This window comes from Pongo pygmaeus, chromosome 1, assembly GCF_028885625.2.
Source record: "Pongo pygmaeus isolate AG05252 chromosome 1, NHGRI_mPonPyg2-v2.0_pri, whole genome shotgun sequence".
Taxonomy (NCBI): domain Eukaryota; kingdom Metazoa; phylum Chordata; class Mammalia; order Primates; family Hominidae; genus Pongo; species Pongo pygmaeus.
The window spans coordinates 203,183,391-203,198,807 of NC_072373.2; the positions used below are offsets into that span (position 1 = coordinate 203,183,391).

The 15,417-nt window shown below is 51.2% G+C and overlaps 1 protein-coding gene across 7 annotated transcripts; it reads left to right on the forward strand.

The window, feature by feature from the left end:
• The first annotated feature begins 2,377 nt into the window (after nt 1-2,377).
• On the forward strand, nt 2,378-8,445 carry IFI6 (interferon alpha inducible protein 6). 7 transcript variants are annotated; one of them, XM_063667171.1, is made up of 6 exons: nt 2,405-2,506; nt 3,491-3,525; nt 5,284-5,385; nt 5,963-6,040; nt 6,123-6,272; nt 8,033-8,445. In XM_063667171.1, exons 3-6 carry the CDS (start codon nt 5,316-5,318, stop codon nt 8,125-8,127), a joined length of 393 nt encoding a protein of 130 aa, XP_063523241.1. In that variant the 5' UTR covers nt 2,405-2,506; nt 3,491-3,525; nt 5,284-5,315; the 3' UTR covers nt 8,128-8,445. The 7 variants fall into 7 exon arrangements, with proteins under 7 accessions (XP_054354555.1, XP_054354563.1, XP_063523241.1 ...); XM_063667157.1 differs by having other exon boundaries at nt 2,442-2,506; nt 3,684-5,385; XM_063667164.1 differs by having other exon boundaries at nt 2,442-2,506; nt 5,284-5,397.
• The last annotated feature ends 6,972 nt before the right edge of the window (nt 8,446-15,417 follow it).

Sequence of the window (15,417 nt, forward strand, 5' to 3'; positions counted from 1 at the left end):
AGGATTCTTAGGATTCTGCAGTAAGGCTATGCTTACTGTGGTCCCCTTGGGAAAAGAGGCCCTGATGTGTCACTGGGCCCCAGTAGTGACTACACATCTCACCACTGGATGCCAGGTAGCTATATATCTTAAGTTGGGTATTATCAGAAAGGTAGAGCAGCAATTCCATATGTGATGGAAGCTGGGCGCATTGGCTCATGCCTGTAATCCCGGCACTTTAAGACCCTGAGGCAGAAGGACCACTTGGAGCCAGGAGTTGGAGACCAACATGGGCAATGTAGTGAGACCTCCATCTCTAAAAGAAATATAAAAATTAGCTGGGTGTGGTGGCACATGCCTATAGTCCCAGATACTTGGGAAGGTGAGGTGGGAGGATTTCTTGAGCCTAGGAAGTCAAGGCTGCAGTAAGCTATGATTGTACCACTGCACTCCAGCCCAGGCAACAGAGTGAGACCCTTTCTCTAACAAACAAACAAACCAACAAAACAACAAAAAGGCCGGGCGCAGCGGCTCACACCTGTAATCCCAGAACTTTGGGAGGTAGAGGTGGGCGGATCACCTGAGGTCAGGAATTCAAGACCAGCCTGGCCAACATGGCAAAACCCCATCTCTACTAAAAATACAGAAAAAATTAGCCGGGCGTGGTGGCGCGTGCCTGTAATCCCAGCTACTCGGGAGGCTGAGGTAGGAGAATCGCTTGAACCCGGGAGGCAGAGGTTGCAGTAAACCAAGATCACACCACTGCACTCCAGCCTGGGGAACAGTGCAAGACTGTCTCAAAAACAAAAACAACAACAACAAAAAACAAAGAACAAAACAAAACAAAAAATATATGATGGAAATGGTATATTCAAGGCTGAGCAAAAGGGGTCTAAAAGGCATGAGTAAATTAAATAAATAGGGAGCTCAGAGTCCTGTGGCACCCAACTCTGTTTCTCTGGGTTTTCTCTTTGACCCATATATATGGCCTCATGCAGTGTTCCCAGCAACCAACAGATAATGGAGGAAAGGAGTCGAACTCAGTTCACAGATAAGTCAGTATAATATTTTGGTATCAGCTGGAAATGGACCACTCTATTACAGCCCCAGTTGGGGGTGGCCGTGAATAATAGTGAATCCTCTCAGGGGGCAGAACTAGGAGCAGTATACCGTGTTGTTCCCTCTGTATGCAGAGAGAGAGAGAGAGAGATGGACTGAGGTACAGACATACACCAATTCCTAATAAGTGGCAAATGACTTGGCTGGTTGGTCAAAGGCATGGATGGAACAAGATTGGAAGATTGGGAATAAGCAGGTGTGGGTTAGGGGCATAAGAATGAACTCTGAATGGGCATAAAGCACCTGGATCTGTGTCTCATGTTAATGCTGACCAGAGATCATCTGCTGCAGAGGAGTCTCTACAGCCCAATGGCCAGGATGTCCCATCCTGTGGATGTCAGCCAGCCCCTAAACTTAGCCCCACTATTGCCTTGTAATAGACCTATGAGTGTCCAAGGTGGTAAGGATGGGGGTTAGAAATGAGTCCAACAACTTGGGCTCCCTCTCACCAAAACTGATCTGGCAATTGCCAAAATATAGCCAATCTACCAGCAGCAGGTAGCAATATGGCAAAATTGCTCAATGAGAATAGCCAGCCATCTGGTGGCAGGTCGATTATTTCAGACCCCTTCCACTTGGGAGAAGGCAATGATTCATCCTTCTGGAATTTCTAGGTTCTCCAAATAGAGGTTGCATTTCTGACCTATAGCGCTTCAAGCATCACCATCCAAAGGCTTTAAAGAATGCTCAGTTCATTACCTAGGGCCAGGGGACCCATCTTGAAACTCAAGATGTATCATGATGGCCACATGAACACAGGCTTCACTGGTCTCACCATATGCCCATGACCCAGAAGCAGCCAGCCTGAGAGAACAATGGAACAAAGTGACTTAATTTCCAAAGTTCTGGGGGTTTATAAACAGCATATGGTATGTCACATGACTACTGTGGGATTGGAAAAAGATCCTGTAAATAGAACACTTTGCACAGACCCTTGCATGCAGCAAGTGCTCAATAAATGGTAGGTGTTGTTTATTAATTGGACTGAATGGTGAAAGGCCTGTGTGCCCCAGGGGGAGCTGGTGATCAGGCTTCACTAAGCCCAGTGTGGCCGTGGCTCTCATCATAGTGTGACATGCTTTGAATACCCTTAGCGGCTCCAAAAGTCCTCAGCTTGAAGTGCATTTTTCTGCCAGCAGGCAGCACACAAATGTTCCCGCTGGGCGGAGCTGGGAGAGAGGGGAAAATGAAACTCTGCAGAGTGCAGGGGCTGGGAGAGAGGAGAAAATGAAACTGCAGAGTGCAGAAATAGAAACTCCGACAGGGATTGGCTGCCTAGGGTGAGACGTGGGAGGATCCGCAAGTGATGATAAAAAGCCAGCCTTCAGCCAGAGAACCATTTACTCGCTGCTGTGCCCATCTATCAGCAGGCTCCGGGCTGAAGATTGCTTCTCTTCTCTCCTCCAAGGTAAACTCAGGAGCTATGAAGTGTGGGCATCAAGCTGCCACCTTCTGCCAGGCTGCCTGCCTGCCTGTAAATCTCATGTTCCGAGAGCCAGGAGGCCCCTTCTCCTCGGAGGCAGTACCCCTGGGTCCCTTTTAGTGCCCTGGGCTGGGACTTGTTTAAGAGGATGGGTTGGAGATTTTTAGGGAGATGGGATACAAAACCCCAAGTGGCATGAGACCCAGCTTACAGGTGCAATATCAGCGATCTGTGGCCTTAACCCTGTCACCTCTTGGAGCCTTAATTACTTCCTCTGTAAAAGGAAGGTTAAGTTGCCTTAGCTGCTCAAAGGACTGGATGATTTTAGAAGCCCCTTTATTACAGGATCCAATGTGACAGTGAGTTCATCTTTAAGGATAGATGAAGCCATCTGGAGTAGTTGTTAAAAATGTGGGCTTGGTGGCCGGGCGTGGTGGCTCACACCTGTAATCCCAGCACTTTGGGAGGCCGAGACGGGTGGATCACGAGGTCAGGAGATCGAGACCATCCTGGCTAACTAAAATACAAAATACTGTCTCTACTAAAAATACAAAAAAAATTAGCCGGGCTTGGTGGCGGGCGCCTGTAGTCTCAGCTACTCGGGAGGCTGAGGCAGGCAGGAGAATGGCGTGAACCTGGGAGGTGGAGCTTGCAGTGAGACGAGATTGTGCCACTACACTCCAGCCTGGGCGACAGAGTAAGACTCCGTCTCAAAAAAAAAAAAAAAAAATGTGGGCTTGGGTATTAGCCAATTGTGGGTTTAAACTCTGACTTTGCCACAACCTGGCTAGGCAGCCTTGGGAATATTACTTAACCTCTCTGAGCTTCAGTTTCCTTATCTATAACATGTGGTTGATAACAATGGTACCTACTTCGTGGTGTTGTTATAGGTACAAGTGGACTGCGTGCCATAAAGTGTTAAGTACTCAATACATGAGAGGAGTTTCTTGTTTTTCTTTTTAACTTAAGGAAATAGCATTGAGCTGACAAAGATCACATTAGAGGTGAGTCTGAGGGCATATGCATTTTCCAGTTTTGTGGTATAAAGGAAAGAGCATAGGTTCTGAATTCTGACAGTCTTGAATGTGTACCCATGTTGCACAATTTGCTGTGTGACCTTTATCCCTTGTGATATTGTAAAATATATTTTTTCATCCCCCAGTTCCTGACATACAACTCCTAAAATCCTTGGAATCTTCAAAGTGATAAGTATCTTTTGGGTGATAACTGTCTAATAAGTTGACTGATGGCTGGCATTTCCTCTGGGGAGGGGAGAGGGGCTGAAGGTTAAGCTGATTACCAATGGGCAATGATTTAATCAGTTGTGCCTATGTAATGAAGCCTCTATAAAAACACAAAAGGACACGGTTTGACGAGCTTCCAGATAGCCGAATACAAGGAGGTCCCCAGTGGGTGGTGCTTCTGGAGAGGAATGGAAACTCCATGCCCTTCCTCCCATACCCTGCCCTGTGCATCTCTTCATCTGGAGCATTTGTAATATCCATAAGGAACCAGTAAATGCGGCTGGGTGTGGTGGCTGATGCCTGTAATCTCAGCACTTTGGGAGGCTGAGGCAGGCACATTGCTTGAGCTCAGGAGTTCAAGATCAGACTGGGCAACACGGTGAAACCCCATCTCAAAAAAAAAAAAAAAATTAGCTGGGCGTGGTGGTGCATACCTGTAGTCCCAGCTACTCTGGAGGCTGAGGTGGGAGGATCACTTGAACCTGGGAGGTGAAGGTCTCAGTGAGCTGAGATGGAGCCACTGCACTCCAGCCTGAGCAATAGAGTGAGACCCTGTCTCAAAACAACAACAAGACCAATTTTTTTTTTTTAAGAAAGAAACCAGTAAATGTAAGTAAAGTGTTTCCCTGAGTTCTGTGAGCTGCTCTAGCAAATTAGTAAAACTGCAGGAGGGAATTGTGGGAACCCCAATTTATAGTCAGTCAGAAGCACAGGTAAAACAACCTAGGGCTTTCAATTGGCAGTCTGGGGGACTGAACCCTCAACATGTGGGATCGGCCACTATCTACCCATAGTGGTGTCAGAATTGAATTTGGGGACCCTCAGCTGGTGTTCACCAGAGGATTGATTGCTTGCTTGCTGGTGGGGAGAAACCCCCACACTTCTGCTGTCAGAAGTCTCTTGTACGGTGAGGGAAACTGAGTTTCTTTTTCCACACACTCTTCTGTGCTTTCTTTCTGAAAAAAAAAAAATTAAGTTGATGTGAGGCCAATGTTTGGTGCCTGTAGATATTCAATGCATTGCAAGAATGAGTTTATCTTTAAAAAAATTTTTTAAGCAAATTCTGTGCGTCAGGCACTGTTCAAAGTGCCGGGGATACAGCGTGGAACAGTTACTAAATTAACAAGTACCCTCTGAAATAGGCTCTATTAATACCCCAGTTTTAGAAATAAATAAACTGAAGCCCAGAGAAGCAAAGTACCCTAGTATCCTGCCCAAGGTCACTTGGGTACAAGGCCAAGAACCACCACAGTCATGATTGACATCTGCGGAGCTTACCACGTGCCAAACACCGTGCGAATCCGCACAGAATCCGCACACCCACCGGTTGGGGCAGGGACATCTCTGCCACTGATGCGGAGAGGAAACGGATTCCCGAGGCTCCTGAGAGGGATCCTGGATTCCATTCACCACACCTCGCTGCTTTTTACTGATTCAGTCGGAACTGGAAGGGAAAACAACGGAGCTGATGAGCTCCAAAAATGCTCCGGGGACCATCTCCCTCTCGCCCGTTCGCAGGTCTAGCGACGGAGCCCGCGCGCGGCGCCACCATGCGGCAGAAGGCGGTATCGCTTTTCTTGTGCTACCTGCTGCTCTTCACTTGCAGCGGGGTGGAGGCAGGTGAGAATGCGGGTAAGGATGCAGGTAAGGGGATAGGTAAGGGTGCAGGTAAGGATGCGAGTAACGGTGCAGGTAAAGATGCGGGTAAGGATGCCGGTAAGGATGCGGGTAAGGATGCAGGTAAGGATGTGGGTAAGGATGCAGGTAAGGGTGCAGGTAAGGGAACAGATAAGGGTGCAGGTAAGGGGACAAGTAAGGAGGCATATAAGGGTGCTGGGGGATGGGAGGAGTGTGGGATAAAGGAGAGAGTTTCAGGGTCCCGGGTGTAGAGAGTCTGGCGTGCTTCTATAGAGACCCTGGCGTCCATTCCAATGGACAGCGCAGTGTTGGTGTCGCCAGAGTCCCAGATTCAAATCCCACTACTCTGTTCATTCCTCCATCCTACCGAAATTTACTCGATGCTAGTTCTGTGCCAGGCTCGGCGCCTAGGGGAAAGTCCCTTCCCCTCTGTGAGGCTCTCTGAGTAGGAGAGTGGTGGCCCCCGCCTCCAGGAGTGGTCCTGAACATCAGACACAGAGTAGGGGACCCCTGTGTCCCACCCCAACACCCCCACTACGCTTTGTCTGCCCTCCTGCAGGCAAGAAAAAGTGCTCGGAGAGCTCGGACAGCGGCTCCGGGTTCTGGAAGGCCCTGACCTTCATGGCCGTCGGAGGAGGTGGGTCTGGAGGGCAAGGATCTCGGGCAGGTGGGGCGGGCCTCTGCCGTGGGCGCTCCCTCACCTGCGCCTGTTCCTCCAGGACTCGCAGTCGCCGGGCTGCCCGCGCTGGGCTTCACCGGCGCCGGCATCGCGGCCAACTCGGTGGCTGCCTCGCTGATGAGCTGGTCTGCGATCCTGAATGGGGGCGGCGTGCCCGCCGGGGGGCTAGTGGCCACGCTGCAGAGCCTCGGTGAGTGCGGGGCCTGGACCCCTGGTGGGATGTTCTTTACTATTATTTTCATCATACATATGGGGAAACTGAGGCATTCAGGAATTAAGTAATTTACTCAAGTAATTAGTTTACCAGGAATTAAGTGATTATTTATCTATTTGTTTTGAGACAGAGTCTGGCTGTGTCACCCAGGCAGGCTGAAGTGCAGTGGTGTGATCTCGGCTCACTGCAACCTCTGCCTCCCCAGTTCAAGCGATTTTCCTGCCACAGCCTCCCAAGTAGCTGGGATTACAGGCACACGCCACCATGCCTGGCTAATTTTTGTATTTTTAGTAGAGATGGGGTTTCACCGTGTTGGCCAGGCTGGCCTCAAACTCCTGACCTCAGCTGATCCGCCCGCCTCGGCGTCCCAAAGTGCTAGGATTACAGGCGTGAGTCACCGCGTCCGGCCAGGAATTAAGTAATTTACTCAAGTCTCCCTGCTAGTTTAGACCAGAGCCTAGATTCTGACCCAGTCAGTACGATGCCAGAAGCCCCATTCTCAGCCTCAAAGGCTGGGTGCCTCACTGATGCTTTGGCCAAATCACAACAAGCTTCAGTTCCCTCAGTGGTGCGTGGGGATGATCATCCTCAGTTTAACATTTTTTGAATCTGCTCAATCTCAGAGACCACAGTAGCAAAGAAACGTAGTAGAGTAACTCAAATCAATCTCACACCAAACTGGTCTTGATTTTCACTTTTTGAACACCATGGAGGGAACAGATACAGAGCTCACAGTGACTCTTCTACCGATTGATCAATCTATTGATCTATTTATTATAGATAAAGGTCAAAACAAGGTCTCACACTGCCAGGTTGGAAAGCAGTGCATGATCACAGCTCACAGCAGCCTCGAGCTCCCAGGTTCAAGCTATCCTCCTGCCTCAGACTCCCAAGTAGCTGGGACTATAGGCACATACCGCCACACACCGGCTTTTTTTTTTTTTTTTTTTTTTTTTTTTGTAGAGACGAGGTCTCATTGTGTTGCCCAGGATGGTCTTGAATTCCTGGGCTCAAGCAATCCTCCCATTTTGGCCTCCCAAAGTGTGAGATTGCAAGCGTGAGCCACTGTGCCGGCCCAGAGTGACTCATAAAAAATGGCCTCACTTCCCTCTCTCTCCTCTCTCCCCACCCACCCCCACCTCTCTCTCTCCCTCTGAGGCCTCCAAAATCCTGGAGAAAACTTGCCCCTGACAAACTTCCCTCTCTGCCTTTCTGAACCTCGCATCTTCTCTTCTCTTCTCTCAATTCTGAATGGCAAAAGCCCAAAGAACCAGCCCAAAAGAAGAGAGCGCTGCTCAGAGGGGGCCACACCCCTGCTATGGGAGGGGAAGAGTGTGGGCAAGCCCAGGGACACCTCTGGGCTATAAGCTAGTTGTCCTCTCACATGCCACATAGCTGTGACAAGATGAAATGATCCCTGGCTTGTGAACCCCCCACACCCACACAGGGCTCCACGAAGGTGGCTGTTAGCATGATTAATAACATGGTGTTTCCATGGCAGACATCAAGTGAAAGAGCCATTATTTTTGCCTTTTTCATCACTGAAACACATCTCTGATTTGGGATGTCAAGGCAAGGTAAAAATGGGACTCACTTTGTAGTAGTGCCATCCCCTCTCAGGGCCTCTGTTTCTCCATCTAGAAATGTGGGGTTGGACTCAACCAATGGTTTCCAGACATTTGGATTCCCAGGCCTGGCACTTGGGCCCCAGTGACTCATCTGTGTTTGCTTTACAGGGGCTGGCGGCAGCAGCGTCGTCATGGGTAATATTGGTGCCCTGATGGGCTATGCCACCCACAAGTATCTCGATAGTGAGGAGGATGAGGAGTAGCCAGCAGCTCCCAGAACCTCTTCCTCCTTCTTGGCCTAACTCTTCCAGTTAGGATCTAGAACTTCGCCTTTTTTTTTTTTTTTTTTTTTTTTGAGATGGGTTCTCACTATGTTGTCCAGGCTAGAGTGCAGTGGCTAGTCACAGATGCGAAAATAGTGCACTGCAGCCTCCAACTCCTAGCCTCAAGTGACCCTCCTGTCTCAACCTCCCAAGTAGGATTACAAGCATGCGCCGACCATGCCCAGAATCCAGAACTTTGTCTATCACTCTCCCCAACAACCTAGATGTGAAAACAGAATAAACTTCACCCAGAAAACACTTTGTCCTGCTGTCAATCGTGTTTGCAGTGAGAAGCCCAAAAAAATCTGGCTCTGGCCTGCACCATTCACACACCCCCATTCCCATTTTCCCCTCGAGTCAACCACAGCTCCTGGAACACAACCCGTTGATTTTGTTTCTGGGCCTTAGCACATGTTGGTCTCTACCTGGAATGCCTTCAGAAGCTCATCTGCCTGAAAAACTCCCTTCCATCCTTCCAGACTCAGTTCAGACATCCCCTCCTTTGGACTCCTGCCTAGCAGGGCCTCCTGCATAAATGGACAGGCTCGATTCCACAGCGTGCTTGGGGAGGCAGAACTCAGTTTGTTCTCACTGAAAGAAGCTTCCAGGTACTTCTCTGATTAGGCAGAGATGGAGAAGCCAGGTCTCCGTTCTCTCAAGAAGCGCTAGTGATCACCCTCAGATGGAGAATAAAGGCCAGCCCTTTGCTCTGGGGAAAGGGCGTAACAGCAGCTTTTCAAGGGCTCGGCAAGGCCCCCCTTTCCTCATAGGACTCTGGGGATAGGGAGAACAGTTTGCATATGGAGTTCACAGCCCCTCTGAATAGGAAGGAAAAGACAATCCAAGCACATAGGAAGCATTCCGTAAATGTCAGTTATGATTGATGAAGGACTTGCATAAAACAAAGAGGAAACAGCCAAGTGACAACCAGGAATTAGCTCATCTGACTTTGGAGTCAGGGTTTACTCTCTGGGGCTCACAGACCACATTCTTCCTTTCTTCCAAAGTTGGCACCAAATTAGGGTCTCTGCCCTTAGAAGAAGCCCCCTCCACTTATTCCCTTGGACAACATCAAGGCCAGAGAGATGGGCAGCTCTGCCCCAGGATTTTAGATCTGAGGCCTCAGCAGTCCTCAGGCTGAATGACACTGGAAATGACCAGTTCTTTATGGGAGACTCCACCTTCCCCAGGATCCCTTGGGACCAGCCTGCGCAGGATAACTCCTTGCCTTCATTCTGTAAGTGATGGCAGGGGCTAAGGACACCACAGCGGATGGGACCCAGTTCCTACCTACTTGAGGCTTATGATGCGCAAATGAGGACCCCACCTTTTCCTTCCCTGTCACCACCTCCCCACCCCCATCTCCTTTCACCCACCCTCACCCTTGCCAGGGACCACAATCCTTGCCAGGGACCACAATCATCCTATCTGCAAAACCTGTGGCAGAAGGGTGAACACACACCAGAATTCACCATTGCAAATCGAGAGATGTTCAACACACTTTTAACTAATTAATTATTTTTCTTGAGACAGAGTCTCACTCTGTTGGCAGCCTGGAGTGCAGTGGTGTGATCTTGGCTCACTGCAGCCTCTGCCTCCCAGGTTCAAGCGATTCTCCTGCCTCAGCCTCCCAAGTAGCTGGGATTACAGGCACCTGCTACCACCCCCAGCTAATTTTTGTAAGTTTTAGTACAGAAGGGGTTTCACCACGTTGGCCAAGTTAGTTTTGAACTCCTGACCTCAGGTGATCCGCCTGAGGATCACTCCCAAAGTGCTGGGATTACAGGTGTGAGCCACCGCACCTGGCCTCAATGCACTTTTAGATGCCTCCCTGGCAGCAGCCTTCAGAGAGACACATGGCTGTGTCCCCGCCCAGCTCCAGGGCTGAGTCACCTCAGACAAGTTAAGTACTCTCTTGGGGTCCCAGCTTCCTTGTTTTTGTTGTTGTTGTTGTTTGAGACGAAGAATCTTGCTCTGTCGCCCAAGCTGGAATGCAGTGGTGAGATCTCAGCTCACGGCAACCTCCACCTCCTGGGTTCAAGCAATTCTTGTGCCTCAGCCTCTCAAGTAGCTGGGATTATAGGTGTGCGCCACCACACCCGGCTAATTTTTGTATTTTTAGTACAGACAAGGTTTCACCATGTTGGCTAGGCTGGTCTCGAACTCCTGACCTCAAGTGATTCGCCCACCTCAACCACCAAAAGTGCAGGGATTACAGGCGTGAGCCACTGCACTCAGCCTGCTTCTTTGTTTTCAAAACTAGGGGTGGGGTGTTACATATTGTGGTCTCCAGGGCTTCCTCCTCTAAAACATCTGCTGAGCCTGAAGCACATGCTTCTGAGTCCCCTCAGCCCTGTCAGATCCTGGCTTTCTGAGGATGAATTTTATTTTTGGAAGCAGCCAAAAGCCACTCTGTAGTGCCAACTTTGGTGACTAAAGTGGGTGACGGTGTGGGGCGATACCATGTTTGGTCACAAATGAGGGTAACTAGAAACTAGCAGGGCTTGTCTCTACTAAAAATACAAAAATTAGCCGGGTGTGGTGGCGGGCGCCTGTAGTCCCAGTTATTCAGGAGGCTGAGGCAGGAGAATCGTTTGAACCCAGGAGGTGGAGGTTGCAGTGAGCCAAGATCACCCCATTGCACTCCAGCCTGGGCGACAGAGTGAGACTCCGTCTCAAAAAAAAAAAAAAAAAAAAAAAGAGTCCAAAAATAGATCCCATCTCTGACTGCCAATGTAAAGGTTCTCTGTCCTCATCACTTTCCTCTGGACCTGTTTCCCAGATTGTAAAATGGGGAAGGGAAGGAGTTGGACTCTCGTCCAGACCTAGAACGTCTTTCTCAAGTGCTCAAGTTAGGAGCGTCTTGCTCTTAAATAAAATACTTTAGGGATTTCCTTGTTCTTTAAGGGCCTTCCAGGTCCCCCATACCCTTGAATCATCACTCTCCCGGCAGGGGCTCTCACAATTTCATGGTGCTATGTGCTGATCTGACCACCAGGTGGCAGTACAGTCCCATCTTGGAATCCATCAGCCCCCATCAGCCTTGAGCAGCTCCACAATTACCAACAGCCCTCTCTGGGGCAGGCCCCACCAGGGTTAAATAGAGACGGAAATGAATAGACCTCGCCCCTGCTCAGCAGCAGGAGCTCCTGAAGCTCACAAGAGTGGTCCATCAGAGAATCCCTCCAGGGCCCACCTCCTCTCTCCTTCAAGTCCTCAGTCCTACAATTTGGGGATCTCCAAACTCCTGTAGTCAGGTGTCACCTCCAGGCTCACTGTCTGCGCTCCCAGACCCAAGTCACAAGGATGAAAGTTAACGAGAGGAGCACGCCACACGCACTTCTTGGCTGGGCAGCAGAGGGGGATGCTGGGAACTGGGCATCACTAGATTCTGCCTGGAAAGGGGGGTCTGGGCCAGCCGAGGGTCTGGGGCAACAGTAGCTGGAGGCTGCCGAGGCAGAGGAGGCCTGTGGCTTCCTGTGAAGAACAGAGGAGCCACTTCCTTTAAGCAGATGGCTGGGGGAGGGGTGGAAGATGAGGGAGCATAGGCTTCCTGGCTTAGTGGGAGGAAAAGGGGTCCCAGGAAGGCCCCATGAAGAAGTCCAGAGCAGCCTTCTCTTTCCCTCCTTCTGGGTCTCCATGGACCAGACAGCTGAGACAAGGTAAGGTCACACTTGTGAAGTTCTGTGCCGTGAAGCCACAGAAAGGATGGTCAGGTTAGGGAACAGGCTCATCTGTAGAGGCCAGTAAAGAAATGGAGCCTTGGTTATTTCAAAAAGCAAGTCCAAGCACCTACCCCCTAGTATCCAGGTCCCAGTCCCCAGCCTCAGAACCCAGCCCCAGAAATCCAGCCCCCATTTCCCCGCTCCAAGCACCAGTTTCCAGAGAAACGTCCAGTGCCAAGTCAGAAGCTGGCAGAGGCCCAGTGGTTCATTATCTGTGTGAACAAATGGCATGGCTCCACAGGAGAGATTTTTTTTTTTTTTTTTTTTTTTTTTTTGGAGACAGGGTCTTGCTCTGTCGCCCAGGCTGGAGTGCAGTGGTGCAATCATGGCTCACTGCAGCCTTGACCTCCTGGGCTCAAGTGATTCTCCCACCTTAGCCTCCCAATTGGGACCACAGGCATGGACCACCACATCCAGCTAGTTTTTTTTTTTTTTTTTTTTTAGATGGAGTTTCGCTCTGTCACCCAGGCTGGAGGGCAATGGTGCAATGGTGCAATGGCGCGATCTCGGCTCACTGCAACCTCCACCTCCCGGGTTCAAACGAGTCTCCCGCCTCAGCCTCCCGAGTAGCTGGGATTACTAGTGCGTGCCACCATGCCCGGCTAATTTTTGTATGTTTAGTAGCTACGGGGTTTCGCCATGTTGGCCAGGCTGGTCTTGAACTCCTAACTTTAGGTGATCTTCCTGCCTCGGCCTGACCACAAATTCCTGATGAACCAGTAGAGCTTGCCTCCCAGCACCCACAGCTACCAGGGCACAGGGTGGTTTAACTGCTCCAGGTTCTGATCTGCAGAAGGGTTAGGGGTCTTCACTCGGCCATGATCACTATCCTTGGAACCCACCAAACTAAGCCCATTTCTCCTTCAGTCTTTCACACTTGGGCCAAAGGCACCTCCAGGCATGCCGGTGCCTAGGCCAGACACCTTCCCAAAGGCTTTTCCCCCTAACTTTTCAGTGATGGCTCCTTCTGCACTCTTTGGTCTTCACTCAAATGTTACCTCCTCAGAGAAGCCCTCCCTGACCACCTACTTTAAAATTGCCTCCTCGTTTCTCTCTACCACAGTAATTGCCAACTTGTCTGCCCCTTGGAATCACTTGAGAGCTTAAAATTGTACTGATACCTGTGTCTCACTCACGGTGTGGGAACAGCTTGGTCTAGCATGTCACTCTTTTAATTTTCTGTATAAAGCCAGTAAAGACATAGAGCCTTGGTGACTCCAAGAAGTAGGCCCAGGTACCCAACCCCAAGTACCCAAGTCCAAGTCCTCAGCCTCAGAGCCCAGCTCCAAACACCCAGGTCCAAAGTTTTACATATATTAATTCTTTTCATCCTTACAATAATTCTCTCGGGTGTTCTTAGGATCCGCATTTTACAGATGAAAAGATCAAGGTACAGAGAGGTTAAATAACTTCCCTAAGGCAAGCAGCTAGCAAGTGACAGGACAAGGATTTGAACCCAGAGAGTCTGCCTCTGTAGAACAGTGCCTGGCATCTAGAGGGGCTCGATAAATAATTGTCCAGTGAATGAATGACTTAATCTTAACTCCCTCTGCCTCACCCACCCCCATATTCAATCCATCAACTCGCCTGCCTGAGGATTTTATCTTCTAATTATTTATTGAGTCTGTTCATGTCCCACCCACGGTAGCCTCCCTCTCATCTAGCTTACTACCTTCCATGCTGGAGGGCACCTCCTAGGTGTCCCTGTGTCCACTCTTACTCCTGTGTCCACTCCTGTCTATTCTCCACACAGAGGTAGGGAGATTTTAAAACACTAAGTACCCAGTGACTGCCCACAGCACTTAGAAGAAAATTCTATTTCCTTACTATGGCCTCCAAGGTCTTAAATAATTCGCTCCCCTAAACCTCCAGAGCCTCATCTCACTCAGTTTCCTTTCCCTTATTTTCCAGCCTGCTAGCCTCATTGCCTTTGCACAAGCTCTTCCCTCTGCCTGGAACACTTGTTGCTTCAGGAGTCGGCTCGATGTAACTTCTGCAGGGACCTGAGCCCCAATCCAAATTAGACACCTGGTTATTGTAGCAGCCTGTATCTCACCGTCCCAGAATTAATCATGACTGCAATAAAAACGATGGCATGAGCATTTGTTACCATCAGGCTTCCGCCCTAGATTATGAGCTCCCTGAGGACAAGCAGAGGGTTCATCTCTATAGCCAGAATCCAGCACAGCGCCTGGCACACAGGAGGCGCCCAATTACTTTGGCTGAGTGGATAGACATACATACAGACGGACAGATAAATGGCTGGAAGAGGAGTGATTGAACAAATACATTTTAAAATGCCCTGGCTGCATTTCTTAGAGCAGTTATAATGCGCGCAATTCACACGGGAGTTATTTTCACCCTTTGAGGGCCCGCACCCACCGGTGCCCCGGTCGCCTTTCCCAGGCAAGGCCACTGGGCGGGGCATCCGGGGCCGTCGGAGTGACGTCACAGCGGGGCGCGTCCGGAGCCGGCCCTCACTTCCTGATTGGCAAGCGCGGTGGCCACACCCACCGCCGCAGCCGTCGGAGTAGAGATGGTGGCAGCGGTGGGCTCAGGGGGAAGCCCGGCGTTCGCGCAGACGGCGGCGGGGCGGCGGGGCGGCGGGGCGGCGGGGCGGCGGGGCGGCGGGGCGGCGGGGCGGCGGGGCGGCGGGGCGGCGGGGCGGCGGGGCGGCGGGGCGGCGGGGCGGCGGGGCGGCGGGGCGGCCGTGCCGGCTTCAGGGCGTCGGGGTCTCCCGGGGCACGTTCATGAAGCCGGCGAGGTGGAGACAGGGCGCCGAGCGGTTCGCGAGGCTCGCGCGGTTCCGGGGGACAGTGGGACGGCGGAGGGCTCGTGCGCTGCGGCTGGACCGCTCCCCGCGGCGGGCCGGGCACAGGGTGTGACCGGGCCTCCGGGCGCTCGCTGCAGCGCGTCTATTTCGGTGCCTCTGACCTCAGCGAGGAAAGTCCCAGAAACACAGCCCCACCCTCCCCCTCACCCTCCTCGACACGCTCGCCTCTTCCCCACCACCCCAAACTCAGACCCAGAGGAACTGCGGGAAGCTAGGCGCCTGCAGACCTGGTTTCTTAGCCCTAACTCTGTGTGACCCAGAACAGGAGTCCATGCCTTCTGGACGCTAGTCCGCTTATCTGTAAAATGAAGCGACACCTGCGTTAGATGATGCGCGGTATGAAGTACCCTGCACTAGGGGTGCTGGTGCTAGGTGCTCCAGGGTTACTAGTTTCTTCCTGGTCCTGCCGCTGATGTGCTCTGTGTCTTAGAGCAATTTCACTTAACCTCGGGGGCCAGGCTTCCCCCATCCTAGGATGAGTCAATTGCCTTTTTAGTCCCAGGGTCCTGGGGGCCAGGCCTTCTTGAATCATGGAGTCAGTGGCGAGCCAAGAGCAGGCACCGCCTCCTGGTGTCGGGGCTTTTGCCTTTCTGAGCCCTCACCCTCTTCTTTCCCCATGCTCCCCACCCCCCAGCTCAGGGCCCTCCAGCCTTGTCTCTTGACTTCTCTAAG